Source organism: Microcaecilia unicolor, chromosome 6, assembly GCF_901765095.1.
Source record: "Microcaecilia unicolor chromosome 6, aMicUni1.1, whole genome shotgun sequence".
NCBI classification, from domain to species: Eukaryota; Metazoa; Chordata; class Amphibia; order Gymnophiona; family Siphonopidae; genus Microcaecilia; species Microcaecilia unicolor.
The window spans coordinates 338,936,357-338,950,363 of NC_044036.1; the positions used below are offsets into that span (position 1 = coordinate 338,936,357).

Sequence of the window (14,007 nt, forward strand, 5' to 3'; positions counted from 1 at the left end):
TTGATTGGGAGCCAGTGCAGCTTTTCTCGTAGGGGTTTGGCACTTTCGAATCGTGTTTTGCCATATATCAGTCTGGCCTGCTGTATTTTGGGTGGCGACTTCAGCAGCTGCGTCTTAGCTTAAAAGCTGACGCCCAAACAGGGCACGGCTCAGAATATCCAAGAATAACTCCGTCAGTGGTGATCAAAATGCTCACATTGACCCCAGAGTTTAGTGCATCAATTGAATGAACACCTTAGAATTCATATGAAAGCAAATTAAATAAGTTTAGTTTATTAAATATTTGCTGCACTACCACGTAGTTTACGGGGGGGGGGGGGGGGAGGCGGCAAAGTACACATCCACGAATAGGAATTTCAAAGCATTTTCCAACACAACACAACAGTCTGCCCACAAGATCCTTCCTCTGGGTTTTTGCCCCCCCCCCCCCCACACACCTCCCCCAGGGTCTTCTCCCTGTGTCAAGGCCCTCCCAGCACTGCTCTCCACAACTGTCCCAGTATTGTCCAAATTCTGTCACCATTGTAGCCTCCACTGCCTTAGGCCATTTCAGGCCGTATCACCTTCTCTGATTCTTCCAAGACCAATAATCCAACGAAAACACCTGCAGAAAACTGGTAATATAGTCTGTAAAGCCTCGTAACCTGTGGCCGCTGTCGGAGACAGGGTGCTGGGCTCGATGGACCCTTGGTCTGTCCCAGCAATGGCGATGCTTAGGGCTGGTGGTTGGGAGGTGGGGATAGTGCTGGGCAGACTTATACGATCTGTGCCCTGAAAAAGACAAGTAGAAATCAAGGTAAGATATACACAAAAAATAGCACATGTGAGTTTATCTTGTTGGGCAGACTGGGTGGACCGTGCAGGTCTTTTTCTGCCGTCATCTACTATGTTACTTATGTACTATAACCTGGTACGTAATTGTTAAGGAAACATTCCTGGTATTTTCTTCATTCCCACTTCGCATGTGTTTGTGTTTATGTCTGTCTCACAGCCGAGATCCAGTTCCAGAAGTCTCCGTACGATAGGCAGGAGATAGACCAGCTGCGAGAGCAGCTTCTTGGGGCTTTCCGGGAGCAGATGGGCATTCGACGGCACTTGATGGAGCTTGAAAATAATCACATGGAGATCCAGCTGGACGTATCTCGTCATTTGTTGATCATTGCTGAGTAGGTATCCTGCCGGGAAGCAGAAGCATCGGATCACATCCTGAGCAGCAGTGGAGGGGGGAACTGTGGGCGCTGGGGGCCGGTCGCGAGACTCCCAACAGGAGGCGAAATTGCGCTATGCCCCCAACACACACACGACCCACCCACTGAGGTAACAAAATATATTACTTACCAATTGTCATAAGAACCCAACTCAGTAAAAAAAAAAAACAAGAAATAGAAAGCAGGGAATAATATGCAGTAATAAACTTGCTTATTATGACAGAAGCGATGAACAAAAACAGGTTTGAAATACCGTGCTAAGCAAAAGAAAGGGTCAGAGAGGGGGAGAAGACTTCATTAACCGGCTTGAGTGGGTCTTTTGTGTGTCGGGCAAGTGATGTAATTTCTGCTTCTGTTGGGAATCTCGCGATTTCCTCCCAGCGACCTCAGAATGCTGCCACTCAGGAGCACCTACACAAGCTATACACACCCTGGGCAGGTCCCCAGGGGAGGGGAGGGCTCAGGGGGAATGTTGCTGTTGCACCCAGGCAGGGTTTTGTGATCGGCACTCATGGGGGAGTTTGGGGGGAGGTTCAACATTCATGGAGGGGGTCGGAAGGGGGGGATCAGAAATCTTGGTAGGGGGGTAAGGAGGGGTTCAGGAACTTTGGGGGCGGTAGGGGAGGGGTCAGGTGACAGATTGTGCCAATATGAATATCCATCTTGCCAGTAGCGTTCCTTGGTCGGCTGCCACCCGGGGTGGATAGCCGTTGCACACTCCCCCTCCCAGGTGCAGTGTCCCCCCCCCCCCCCCCCCCGGTCCCATCACCTCCAAGCCCCTCCCCCATGCATTCTTCTTATCTGCTAGGAGCAGCCGCGTGGCTGTCGGCTCCGCTGGTTCCCTGCTCCCTCTGCCCCAGAACAGGAAGTAACAGCAGAGGGAGCAGGGAACCAGCGGAGCACCCCTCCTGCAGCGTGCACCCGGGGCAGACCGCCCCCACCACCCCACCCTCGTTACACCACTGCATGTGCTGTCAAATGGACGTGTCTGGCCTGCTTTTCCCCATCATTTCTTGCCTAAAATGGGATGTCCCTGCTGCATGGAGCTGGCACACAGATGTCCATTTCACCATGTCTTTTAGAACAAGCTCTAGGTCAACGGAGCTACTTCTTCAGAGGCAGATTTCTTAATATCCAAAAGAGATCTAAGCTATTGAGGAATTAAAAAAAAACATATTGTACATGTTCATATGTCACCAAACATTTACAAGGAAATCGCAATTGCAATGCTGCTCCTGGCAACCTGGGTTCGATTCCCACTTAACCCTCCATTGCCCCAGGTACCAAAGCTTAGATTGTGAGCCCTCTGGGACAGTGAAAGTACCTGCATATAATGTGTACAGCAGTGGTGTACCAAGGGGGGGGGCGGTGGGGGCGGTCCGCCTCGGGTGCACGCCGCTCGGGGGGTGCCGCGTGCCTGTCGGCTCTTCGTTTTCATGCTTCCTTTGTCCCGGAACAGGTTAATTCCTGTTCGGGGCAGAGGAAGCATGAAAACGAAGAGCCGGCAGGCGTGCAGCACCCCCCCCCCCCCAGCGGCGTGCACCCGGAGGGGGGGTTCTTTCGCCAAGGGATTGGGGGGTTTCGCCGGTGGGGGGGAGCGTCACGCTGTTCTGGGGGGGGGGGGCGCTGCACCCGGGGGGCGGGGTGCATCGGCGATCTGCCCCGGGTGTCAGCCCCCATAGGAACGCCACTGGTGTACAGCACTGTGTACCTCTAGTAGCGCTATAGAAATGATTACTAGTAGTAGTAGTAAATCCAACAGAGCGACTCAGTACTGTGTGATGGGGATGGAGGCAGTTAGCAGTTTCAAGAAAAATAGTCTTGAACATGACCAGAAAGGTAGTTTAAAGACAAATACGGTAAATAAATGAATAGAAAATTGTTGCTACTATTGGAGATTCTAGATGAAATGTTGCTACTATTGAGATTCTGTTGCTACTATTGGAGATTCTACATGGAATGTTGCTACTATTGAGATTCTACATGGAATTCCACTAGCAACATTCCATTTTTAGATTGTGAGCTGTTTGAGCAGGGACTGTCTTTTCATGTATGGTTTACAGCGCTGCGTATGCCTTTGTAGCGCTATAGAAGTGATAAGTAGTAGTAGTAGCAGTAATGTAGAAGCTTGCCCTTGCAGATCAGCAATGCGGCCGCGCAGGCTTCTGTTTCTGTGAGTCTGACGTCCTGCAGGATGTCTGACTCACAGAAACAGAAGCCTGCGTGGCCGCATTGCTGATCTTCAAGGGCAGGCTTCTAGATGGAATGTTGCTAGTGGAGGAGTAGCCTAGTGGTTACTGCAGTGGAACATGGGATGTTGTTACTATTTGAGATTCTGGAATGTTGCTATTACTTGAGATTCTACATGGAATGTTGCTACTATTGGAGATTCTGTTGCTACTATTTGAGATTCTACATGGAATGTTGCTACTATTGGAGATTCTAGATGGAATGTTGCTAGTGGAGGAGTAGCCTAGTGACTAGTGCAGCGGACTTTGATCCTGGCAATCTAGGTTCAATTCTCACTGCAGATCCTTGTGACCTTGGGCAAGTCACTTAACCCTCCATTGCCCCGGGTACAAACACCTAGTTTGTGAGCCCTCTAGACACAGAGAAAGTACCCGAATATAATGTGTACAGTGCTATGTATGTCTAGTAGCACTATAGAAATGATTATTAGTAGTAGTAAGAGCCGATGTCTCCTGGCACATTGTCAAAAGCAATTTTCACCTCCCCTCCCCTGGGTAGCCCTAGAGAGGGTCAGGAAAAATCCAAACTTCCTGTCCCTCAAACAGACTTGGAGCCTTCCAAAAATCCAAACACATCAGTGAGTTCAGATCCTGTTCAAATACAAGAGTAACTAATAAAAGTAGCTCCAGATCTGTCTAAACTATCGTACGAAGGTCCCCTTTCTAAAATGTCGCTCCACATCTCGTTGCTGCTTCCAGCTGGGAACAGGAGAAAATGCACAGGACCCGGAAATGGCAAGAAGAGCTGAGGAAAGAGACCCAGGGCAAAGATGACGGTGAGAAGGACTCAGACACGGGGGACGACCAGTCTGATATTCTAGAGCCCCAGGAAGTGACCTCAGCAAGAGAGATGATCACCTCCCTCATGGAAGAACAGCAGAAACTGCGCAGGCAGAAGGTAGGACAGTCTGAGCTCACTAGCAGCAAACCGGAACACGTTAGAAATGGGGGGGGAGGGGACTCAATATTCAGAAAAGGCCAAGCTTAGGGGCCTACATTTTCATGAAAAACTAATCTTCATTTAGGAGCTTAAAAATTAGGCTTATAAATTTATGTCTACGTATATGAGCCTAATCACTGTTAACGCTCCTAAATATTTGTCCTGCTTTTGTTGACACCCAGATATAATGTTCCTAAATTTAGGAGTTTAGTGAAATTTTCTGGTCGGTATTCAAAGCGATTTCACTGGGCAGGTGAGGCTCCTGGTCAGTTAAGTAGCTTCTGCTTGGCTTTCGCTGATGTGCAGTAGCACTTAACGCTTTAGACTCTAGAATCTCAGTTCTGACCGCTAAAACGAAAGACAATTAATTTGTGGGCAGCTCGGGGGCAGAGCTGATATTCAGCATCTTAACTGCCTAAGGTCGCCATTTACAAAGCCAACGCTAGTGGCTGGCAGCGCAGTCCTGCCGACACAGCCCGTTCACCGCTAGTGCGGCTTTGTAAGCAGGGGGAGTAAGTTAAGCGGTTCAATTGGGTCACTTCAAAGTCAGGCCTATCTTTTTGCGGTGACCCCTTTGAATATCACACTTATAGCTGGCCGCCTGGACATGTCTTGGTGCTGAATATTCAGGGATGACACCACCAGAGACTAAAAAAAACTCTCACTGCCTCTGGCTGAATATCGATTCCTTTGAATACAAATTTAAGCACTCAGCCCTAGTAAAGCTTAACAGGCAAATTTAGGAGAATAACTTTCAAAGTTAGGAGCATAAACCCTTCGAATATCAGGCCTAGGAAATCTTCTCTGAAGTTTATATTCTCAGACTTGTCTACTTGTGATTTAAGACTAAAGGCTTTCAGGCCCTTTGCCTAGGGCTACCATACCTCCGGGATTACCCGGACATATCCTCTTTTTGAGGACACTGCAGGGCATCTGAGCGCATTTTGCCAGCCTGCCCATTTGTCTAGGTTTGCAGGTGGGCAGGCAGGCTGTACTCTGGCGACCCACCGCAGAAATCATCAAACTCCCTCCTTCCAATCCCCCCCCCCCCAACTGTGGGAACATCATCAAGCCCCTCTCTCCCCTCCCACCCCAGAAATCATCAAACTCCTTTCGTCCAATCCCTCCCCCCCCCCCAACTGCAGGAACATCATCAAGCCCCTCCTTTCAATAACCCTCCCTCCCAGCCCCTAGAACATCACTCAACCTCTCTTTCCAATCCCACCAACACCAGCATATGACTCAGCCAGTGGAGCCTCAGAGTGTCCTTCCCTCCTTTCCCTTTTCCTGCCTGGTGATCACTGCTGGAACTCATTTTATTTATTAATTTGGATCTTGCTCACACCTTTTTCAGTAGTAGCTCAAGGTGAGTTACATTCAGGTACTCTGGATATTTCTCTGTCCCAGGAGGGCTCACAATCTAAGTTTGTACCTGAGGCAATGGAGGGTTAAGTGACTTGCCCAAGATCACAAGGAGCAGCAGCGGGATTTGAACCGGACACCTCTGGATTGCAAGACCAGTGCTCTAACCACTAGGCCACTCCTCCACTCCTGGCAGCCATTTTGAAGCTGCGCCAGCAGCGAACAGGCTGCGGAAGTCCCCGGGCAAGAAAGAAGGGACTCTTTTTCCTGCCCTGAAGAGAGGCCACTAGACCCCACTAGGAAGTGCAGGCACAAAAAGGAAAAGGTACGGAATGGGAGGGGATGTGGATCGGGTGTAGGGATAGAGCTGTAAAAATGATTTGGGAGGGAATCTGGCTTTCTTGGGGTGGGGGGTTAAGAGTAGGGTGTGACGGGGTGTCCTCTTTTTATGTCAGGGCACATAAGCACCGCCATGCTGGGAAAAGACCAACGGTCCATCAAGCCCAGCACTCTGTCTCCCTACCTTTGCCACAAACACATATATATTGAGTGGAGGAGTAGCCTAGTGGTTAGAGCAGCAGCCTTGACATCCAGGGGTGCCCCGTTCAAATCCCACTGCTGATTCCTGTGATCTTGGGCAAGTCACTTAACCCTCCATTGCCTCAGGTACAAACTTAGATTGTGAGCCCTCCTGGGACAGAGAAATATCCAGAGTACCTGACTGTAACTCACCTTGAGCTAATACTGGAAAAAGTGTGAGCAAAATCCAAATTTAAAAAACAATCTGAAAACTTTTTCCCCCTAATTCTATAATCTAGAGAACTAAATGTAAGTTTCCATTTGCACACTAAGATTACAGAACATTAGCACTTGTGTGTGTGAATGTAACATTCATCCGGGTAATTACCAATTGGGCACTAATCCCCCTGTATTGTATTAGTTAAGAGAAGCCACATGCGCTGTTCCCCTTTCCCGGCACTTTCTCTCTTTCTCTGGAATATTTTCCTCTAGCTGGAGCTGGAGAAGAGGTTGAAGGATATCCGTTCCCGCGCCAGGCGACTGGAGGAGATCCTGCCCCGGCGCATCAGCTCAGAGGAGCAGCGGGAGGTGCTGACTCTGCTGTGTAAGGTGCATGAGCTGGAGATAGAGAACACTGAGATGCAGTCCAATGCCCTGCTGAAGGACAACATGATCCGACAGAAGGACTACGTGGTACAGCGCTTTGAGCAGCACCGGACTCTGTGTGCCCAGATCATCCAGCGGCAACGACAGATCATCAGTGGTAAGGTCACCACCCCAACTTGGCCATCACTCCCCACATTGCACAGTGGAGTCAAAACTCATGGCCATAGTGAGACACGGAATTGCCCACGTCACTGTGGAATCTGCAGGGCCGCCAAGAGGTGGGGGGCAAAATTCCCCCTGGCCTGACCTCCAAGGGGGGCCCAGCCATAAGTGTCCTCCCCTCAGCAGTGTTTTGCAAGCTACTGGCAAAAAAGAAAGCAACCTGCCTCTAGCTGGCCTTGGATGTGTTCCCTCTGCTTTGTCCCGCCTCCTCTGACACAACTTCCTATGTCTGCACAGGCGGGACACACAGCAGAGGTAGGGTTATCATATTTGCTCCCCCAAAAAAGAGGACACATGCCCCCCCTGTCCCCTGTCACATACCACCCCACCCCTTTCACACACACCCGCCCACCCGTCACACAACCCATAAAGGTGTCCTGTCCTCCACGCCCCTTACCTTACTATACTGCCCTGTTGGTCTAGTGACCTCTTCGGGAAATGAAAGAGCCCCCTCTTTCCTGCCCCCAGCGCCTGCATACTGCTCCTTGCTGACTCCGATCCTGGCGCCGATCCAAAATGGCTGCTGAGAGTTGAAGTGACCTCAAGAGACTTCAACTCTCAGCGACCATTTTGAATCGGAGCTGGGACCGTCAGCAGGGAAGTAGTATGCAGGTGTTGGGGGCAGGAAAGAGGGGGCTCTTTCCTTTCCCGAAGAGTTCACTAGACCACCAGGGCAGAATAGTAAGGGGAGGGGAGGATAGGACACCACTTGGCCCGCCCGCCAGCTTGCCCATTTGTCTGGAAATCCAGACAAATGGGCAGGCTGGCAAAACCAGTCCGGTTGCCTGGCCATGTCCTCAAAAAGAGGACATGTCCAGGTAAAACCGGACATATGGTAACCCTAAGCAGAGTAAACACGTCAGAGGCCAGGCAGAGCAGAGGTAAGTTGCTTCTTTGTTGATGCTGCCCGCAGCAATGATAGCGCTAAGTATTAGTAAGAAGGACATCCATTTCCCACAATGCCTTTTCCTATGGCCTTATTTAGGGGACATGTTCCGGGGGCAAAAGGGGGCTTACGCTGGGGGAAGAAATTTAATGTTGCATTTTATTTTCCCTAAAAAAGTAACCACACACCAAATATGCGCAGTCCTGTGCTTTGAAAATTGGGTTAAATCCACAGTTAAACATATCTGCAGATTTGAACCCTAAATTCACAGTGTAAAAATTCACCCTCTACAATTTCTGGCCAGTGAAGGCCTCTTTCCACAGATTGCATCGCATCTACAGTGGTCATCACGTCTATTCCAAGGCCTGGTTATATTTCATTAAACCAAGGATAATTCTGAAGAATTTGCTATTTTGATTTCCAATTTCCAAAGCATATTCTGTAGCCATGATTTTCAAATGTTGCTGGAGAAAGGACCCTGTGTTCAGTCTTCTTTTGCTGATAGGATGGTTTTCTACAGTTCCTCTGCAATAGGGTTACCATATGTCCAGATTTATCCAGACATGTCCTCTTTTTGAGGACATGTCCGGGCAACCAGGTGGGTTTTGCCAATCTGCCCGTTTGTACAGAAATCCGGACAAACGGGCAGATTGCTAGCCTCCCCTCCCCTTAGTTACTACTGCCCTGGTGATCTAGTGACCTCTTCTGCCTTCGGGGCAGGAAAGAGCCCCTTCTTTCCTGCCCGGAGCGCTGCCCTGCATGCATCCTTCCTGTTGGTGATCTCGGCGCCAATTCAAAATGGCCACCTAGAGTTGAAGTGACCTCGCGAGACTTCCTCTCGGCGGCCATTTTGAATCGGCGCTATTGTTGAATCACCAACAAGAAGGATGCATGTGGGGAGGCACTGGGGGCAGGAAAGGGGGGGCTCTTTCCTGCCCCGAAGAGGTCACTAGACCACCAGGTCAGTAGTAAGGTAAGGGGAGGGGGGTGACGGGGTGTGTGACAGGGGGGAGGGGAAAATGTGACAGAGGGTGAAGTGAGGGCGTGAAAGGGGACGGGGTGGGGTGTGAAAAGGGCAGGGTTTGTGGTGGGGCAAGGCATGTGTCCTCCTTTTGGGGGGACAAAATATGGTAACCCTACTCTGCAAGGATCAGGGCAGCCATTCCTAAACAGAAGTCCTGAGCCGAGACCTGCTAAACATACTGACAGAACTCAGGCTTTCAGAGGGGAAGTTTTGGGGTGTTTCTGAAGAGACAGCCCTCTGTGGGGTTACTGCCTTCACTACCTCAACCCTATTCTTTCTAGATCACAATCTTTTGGTGCCACATCAATTGGAGGAACTGTACCAGGTGTATCTGAGGGAGATGGAAGAGGGCAGCCTGGACCGGATTACAATCATTGACAAAGTGACATCCAAAGCATTCAAGGTACTCAGTGTGTGTCATAGTAGTAAAAGTGCTCTGCCTGCACCAGAATACTCATAGTACTCTGCATGAATTACAGTACCCTGCATGTATCCGAGTATTAAAGGAATCTTGTGTGTATCAGAGTATTAGTAGTACCATGCCAGCATCAAATTATTAAAGGGGCCCAGTGTGCATCAGAGTATTAATAGCACCCTATCTGCATTAGCCTATTAAAGGGACCCAGTGTGTATCAGAGTATTAACAGTACCCTGCTTGCATCAGAGCGTTAAAGGGACCTAGTATGTATCCGAGTATCAACAGTACCCCACCTGTATCTGAGTATTAAAGGAACCTAGTGTGTATCATAGTATTAGCAGTACCCTGCGGCATCAGAGCGTTAAAGGGACCTAGTATGTATCCGAGTATCAACAGTACCCCACCTGTATCTGAGTATTAAAGGAACCTAGTGTGTATCATAGTATTAGCAGTACCCTGCGGCATCAGAGGACTAACAGTACTCTGTCTGATTCAGAGTATTAAAGGGACCTAGTATGTATCAGAATATAAACAGTACCCTGCTTGTTAAAGAGTATTAAAGGGCCCTAGTGTGTATCAGAGTATTAACAGTACTGTAGATCATAAACCCTGCCTGCATCAGAGTAAAGGGACCTAATATGTGTCAGAATATTAGCAGTACCCTGCCTGTATGAGAGTATTAAAGGGCCCTAGTGTGTATCAGAGTATTAACAGTACCCTGTCTGCATCAATGTATTAAAGGGACTTAGTTTATATCAAAGTATTAATAGTGCCCTGCCTTCATCAGAATACTAAAAGGGACCTAGTGAGTATCAGAGTATTAACAGTAACTTGCCTTCGTCAGAGTATTAAAGGGACCTAGTGTGTATCCGAGTATTAACAGTACCCTGTCTGCATCAGTGTATTAAAGGGACTTAGTTTATATCAAAGTATTAATAGTGCCCTGCCTTCATCAGAGTATTAAAGGGACCTAGTGTGTATCAGAGTATTAGCAGTACCCTGCCTGCATCAGCATATTAAAAGGACCTAGTGTGTATCAGAGTATTAACAGTGCCCTGCCTGCATCAGAGTAATAAAGGGACCTAGTGTGTATTGGAATATTAATAGTACCTTGCCTGTATCAGCATATTAAAAGGGCCTAGTGTGTATCAGAGTATTAACAGTACCCTGCCTTTATCAGAGTATTAAAGGGACCTAGTGTATATCAGAGTATTAATAGTACATTGCCTGCATCAGCATAATAAAAGGACCTAGTGTGTTTCAGAGTATTAACAGTACCCTGCCTGTATCAGAGTATTAAAGGGACCTAGTGTGTATCAGAGTATTAGCAGTACCCTACCTGTGTCAAAGTATTAAAGAAACCTAGTGTGTATCCGAGTATTAATAGTACCTTGCCTGCATCAGCATATTAAAAGGACCTAGTGTGTATCAGAGTATTAGCAGTACCCTACCTGTGTCAAAGTATTAAAGAAACCTAGTGTGTATCAGAGTATTAACAGTACCCTGCCTGTATCAGAGTATTAAAGGGACCTAGTGTGTATCAGAATATTAATAGTACATTGCCTGCATCAGCATATTAAAAGGACCTAGTGTGTATCAGAGTATTAACAGTACCCTGCCTGTATCAGAGTATTAAAGGGACCTAGTGTGTATCAGAATATTAATAGTACATTGCCTGCATCAGCATATTAAAAGGACCTAGTGTGTATCAGAGTATTAGCAGTACCCTACCTGTGTCAAAGTATTAAAGAAACCTAGTGTGTATCAGAGTATTAACAGTACCCTGCCTGTATCAGAGTATTAAAGGGACCTAGTGTGTATCAGAGTATTAATAGTACATTGCCTGCATCAGCATATTAAAAGGACCTAGTGTGTATCAGAGTATTAACAGTACCCTGCCTGTATCAGAGTATTAAAAGGACCTAGTGTGTATCAGAGTATTAGCAGTACCCTACCTGTGTCAAAGTATTAAAGAAACCTAGTGTGTATCCGAGTATTAATAGTACCTTGCCTGCATCAGCATATTAAAAGGACCTAGTGTGTATCCGAGTATTAATAGTACCTTGCCTGCATCAGCATATTAAAAGGACCTAGTGTGTATCAGAGTATTAACAGTGCCCTGCCTGTATGAGAGTATTAAAGGGCCCTAGTGTGTATCAGAGTATTAACAGTACCCTGTCTGCATCAGTGTATTAAAGGGACTTAGTTTATATCAAAGTATTAATAGTACCCTGCCTTCATCAGAATACTAAAGGGACCTAGTGTTTATCAGAGTATTAACAGTACCTTGCCTTCATCAGAGTATTAAAGGGACCTAGTGTGTATCAGAGTATTAATAGTACATTGCCTGCATCAGCATATTAAAAGGACCTAGTGTGTATCAGAGTATTAACAGTACCTTGCCTTCATCAGAGTATTAAGGGGACAGTGCTGTGCATCATACAATAGGAACTCCTAAGATTTCGTTCCCTGATTTACCTTATTGAAAAGCATAAGAGTGAAAAGAAGAAAATGAAAAGTGATTTTGAATGTAAAACCGCAGGAAGGGAGGAGCGTGGGAAATCAGTTACGTTTTATTATGGTCTTCATTTGGGATTTGAGCCTCTAGCACAGGACATCTCAAACGCCTCCTGGGGATGCTACAACCAGTTTGAGTTTCTGGATATCCGCAATGAACATACACGAGACAGATTTAAAACATTTCAGGCCCAATGTGCACATGCATCCCAGATATCCTGAAAAGCTGATTATTTAGAAGTCCCCCATAAATTCGCTTCCCCTTTCAGCACTGGTTTCAGTGGTTTGTTTTATAATAATAGCGATTAAAAGTGTTTATAAAATGCAGAAGTTCCATTGTAGCATCTGAGCTGATCCTGGAGAAAACTAAAGTCTGTGACATGTGAAGGGACCTGTGAACAAGCCTATGACAGTCTCTTTTATTTGCTGGTCTTTTAAAAGGTCACACAGCCCACTAAAGGTCACCATAAATTATAAAATGAACCTGAGACCAGCAGAGTCCTAGAGCTTGAGGCTGAGAATAGAGTTAACCCTTTGTTCTCTACATCCCCAGGACAGTCCCAGCTCGCTGCCACGGATTCCTCAGCTCACGGCAGGAGAGACTGTGCTGGAGCTGGACTCAGACCAGGAAAGCGTGAGAACTTTCAGTTCCGAAAATCAACAGAATCGGGCCAGAAATTCTCGCCGAAACACCCTCCCACCCCTGATCTCTGATGCTGAGAGGTAAGAGTGGATGATAATGGCAACCCTGGTTTTGTACTGGAACAAATGGAAGGATGTCCCCTACCCCATTAATGACATCTCACAAGGTCTACGCTCTGGAGAGAATGACATTTTACTGTGTATCCTGTTTAAAGTGTGGTACAAAGGAAACGTGCTGAATTGTAGCCAACTGTGTGTTCCACTCCTGCAGTGAACCACATAAAGTGTTCCAAACCAGTCCTCGAGCTCGGCGAATGAAGAACTCCACGGTGATCACACCACCACCCATCCACGTGAATGGGATAGCAACCCAAGAGGTACATACCAGCCCCACGGCAAAAGGGAGCAAAAACTCAAGGGCTGGGAAATAGTGAAACACTTCATTTCACAGGAGCGAGACTGAGCAAAGTAGGGGACGGGCCAGAGACTGAAGGTACACAGCCCATAATCTCTAGGATGGATGGGAGGGCTCAGGAGGACACAGAGTCTGGTACCTCTAGAATTAGAAGGTTCTGGAGACAGTCTGGTACCTCTAGAACTGGAGGGCTCTGGGGATATAGAGTCTGGAACCTCTGGAACTGAAGGGCTCAGGTGATACACAGTCTGGTACCTCTAGAACTGGAGGGCTCTGGGGATGCAGTCTGATACCTCTAGAACTGGAGGAAGAATTGGAGTGCTCAGGTGATAGAGTCTGGTACCTCTGGAACTGGAGGGCTTAGGTGATACAGTCTGGTACCTCTAGAACTGGAGGGCTCAGGGGATACAGAGTCTGGTACCTCTAGAACCAGAGGGTTCTGGGGATAGAGTCTGGTACCTCTGGAACTGGAAGGCTCTAGGTATACCGAGTCTGGTACCTCAAGTACTGGAGGACTCTTGGGATAGTCTGGTACCTCTAGGATGGGAAGACCTGGGATTGGTAAAGAGATCCAGATGCAGATTGAGCTAGTGTTCAGATTTTGGTCTGTGTCATTATAGCTGAAGTTATGCACTCATCAGACCCTCAGCAAGATGATTTGAGATTAACTGAATGGTCCTTTCACTCTCTGGGCTTGTCTTTATAGGTTACTGTTCCTAAAAACAGCTGTAGATCACCTTGGTTTTTAAATCCACTTTCTCTGAGTACTTACTGTTTTACTTTCTGTTTTATATGGTCAGTACCCACCCCGGAGGAGTTTGATCAGCATTTCAGACTCATCCCCTGAGAGCAGCGAGAATGTAGCTGAGATTCCTCTGACACGGAAAGGTAAAAGTTCATCCTTCTGACTGTGCACATCACGCGGAGTGGAACAGTTTGAATATGTTATTTGGAAATGATGCAAATCTTGTCTTTTTATCAACTTCCAGTTTCCACGTG

At 47.5% G+C, this 14,007-nt stretch overlaps 1 protein-coding gene across 1 annotated transcript in view; it reads left to right on the forward strand.

The window, feature by feature from the left end:
• The window catches only part of KIF19 (kinesin family member 19), a 93,394-nt gene that overhangs the window by 62,060 nt on the left and 17,327 nt on the right, over nucleotides 1-14,007 (forward strand). Inside the window, exons 11-17 of the mRNA XM_030208549.1 lie at nucleotides 992-1,166; nucleotides 4,157-4,355; nucleotides 6,771-7,041; nucleotides 9,298-9,419; nucleotides 12,505-12,674; nucleotides 12,865-12,970; nucleotides 13,809-13,896. Coding sequence (XP_030064409.1) covers nucleotides 992-1,166; nucleotides 4,157-4,355; nucleotides 6,771-7,041; nucleotides 9,298-9,419; nucleotides 12,505-12,674; nucleotides 12,865-12,970; nucleotides 13,809-13,896 — 1,131 coding nt within the window. The remainder of the gene's footprint in view (nucleotides 1-991; nucleotides 1,167-4,156; nucleotides 4,356-6,770; nucleotides 7,042-9,297; nucleotides 9,420-12,504; nucleotides 12,675-12,864; nucleotides 12,971-13,808; nucleotides 13,897-14,007) is intronic.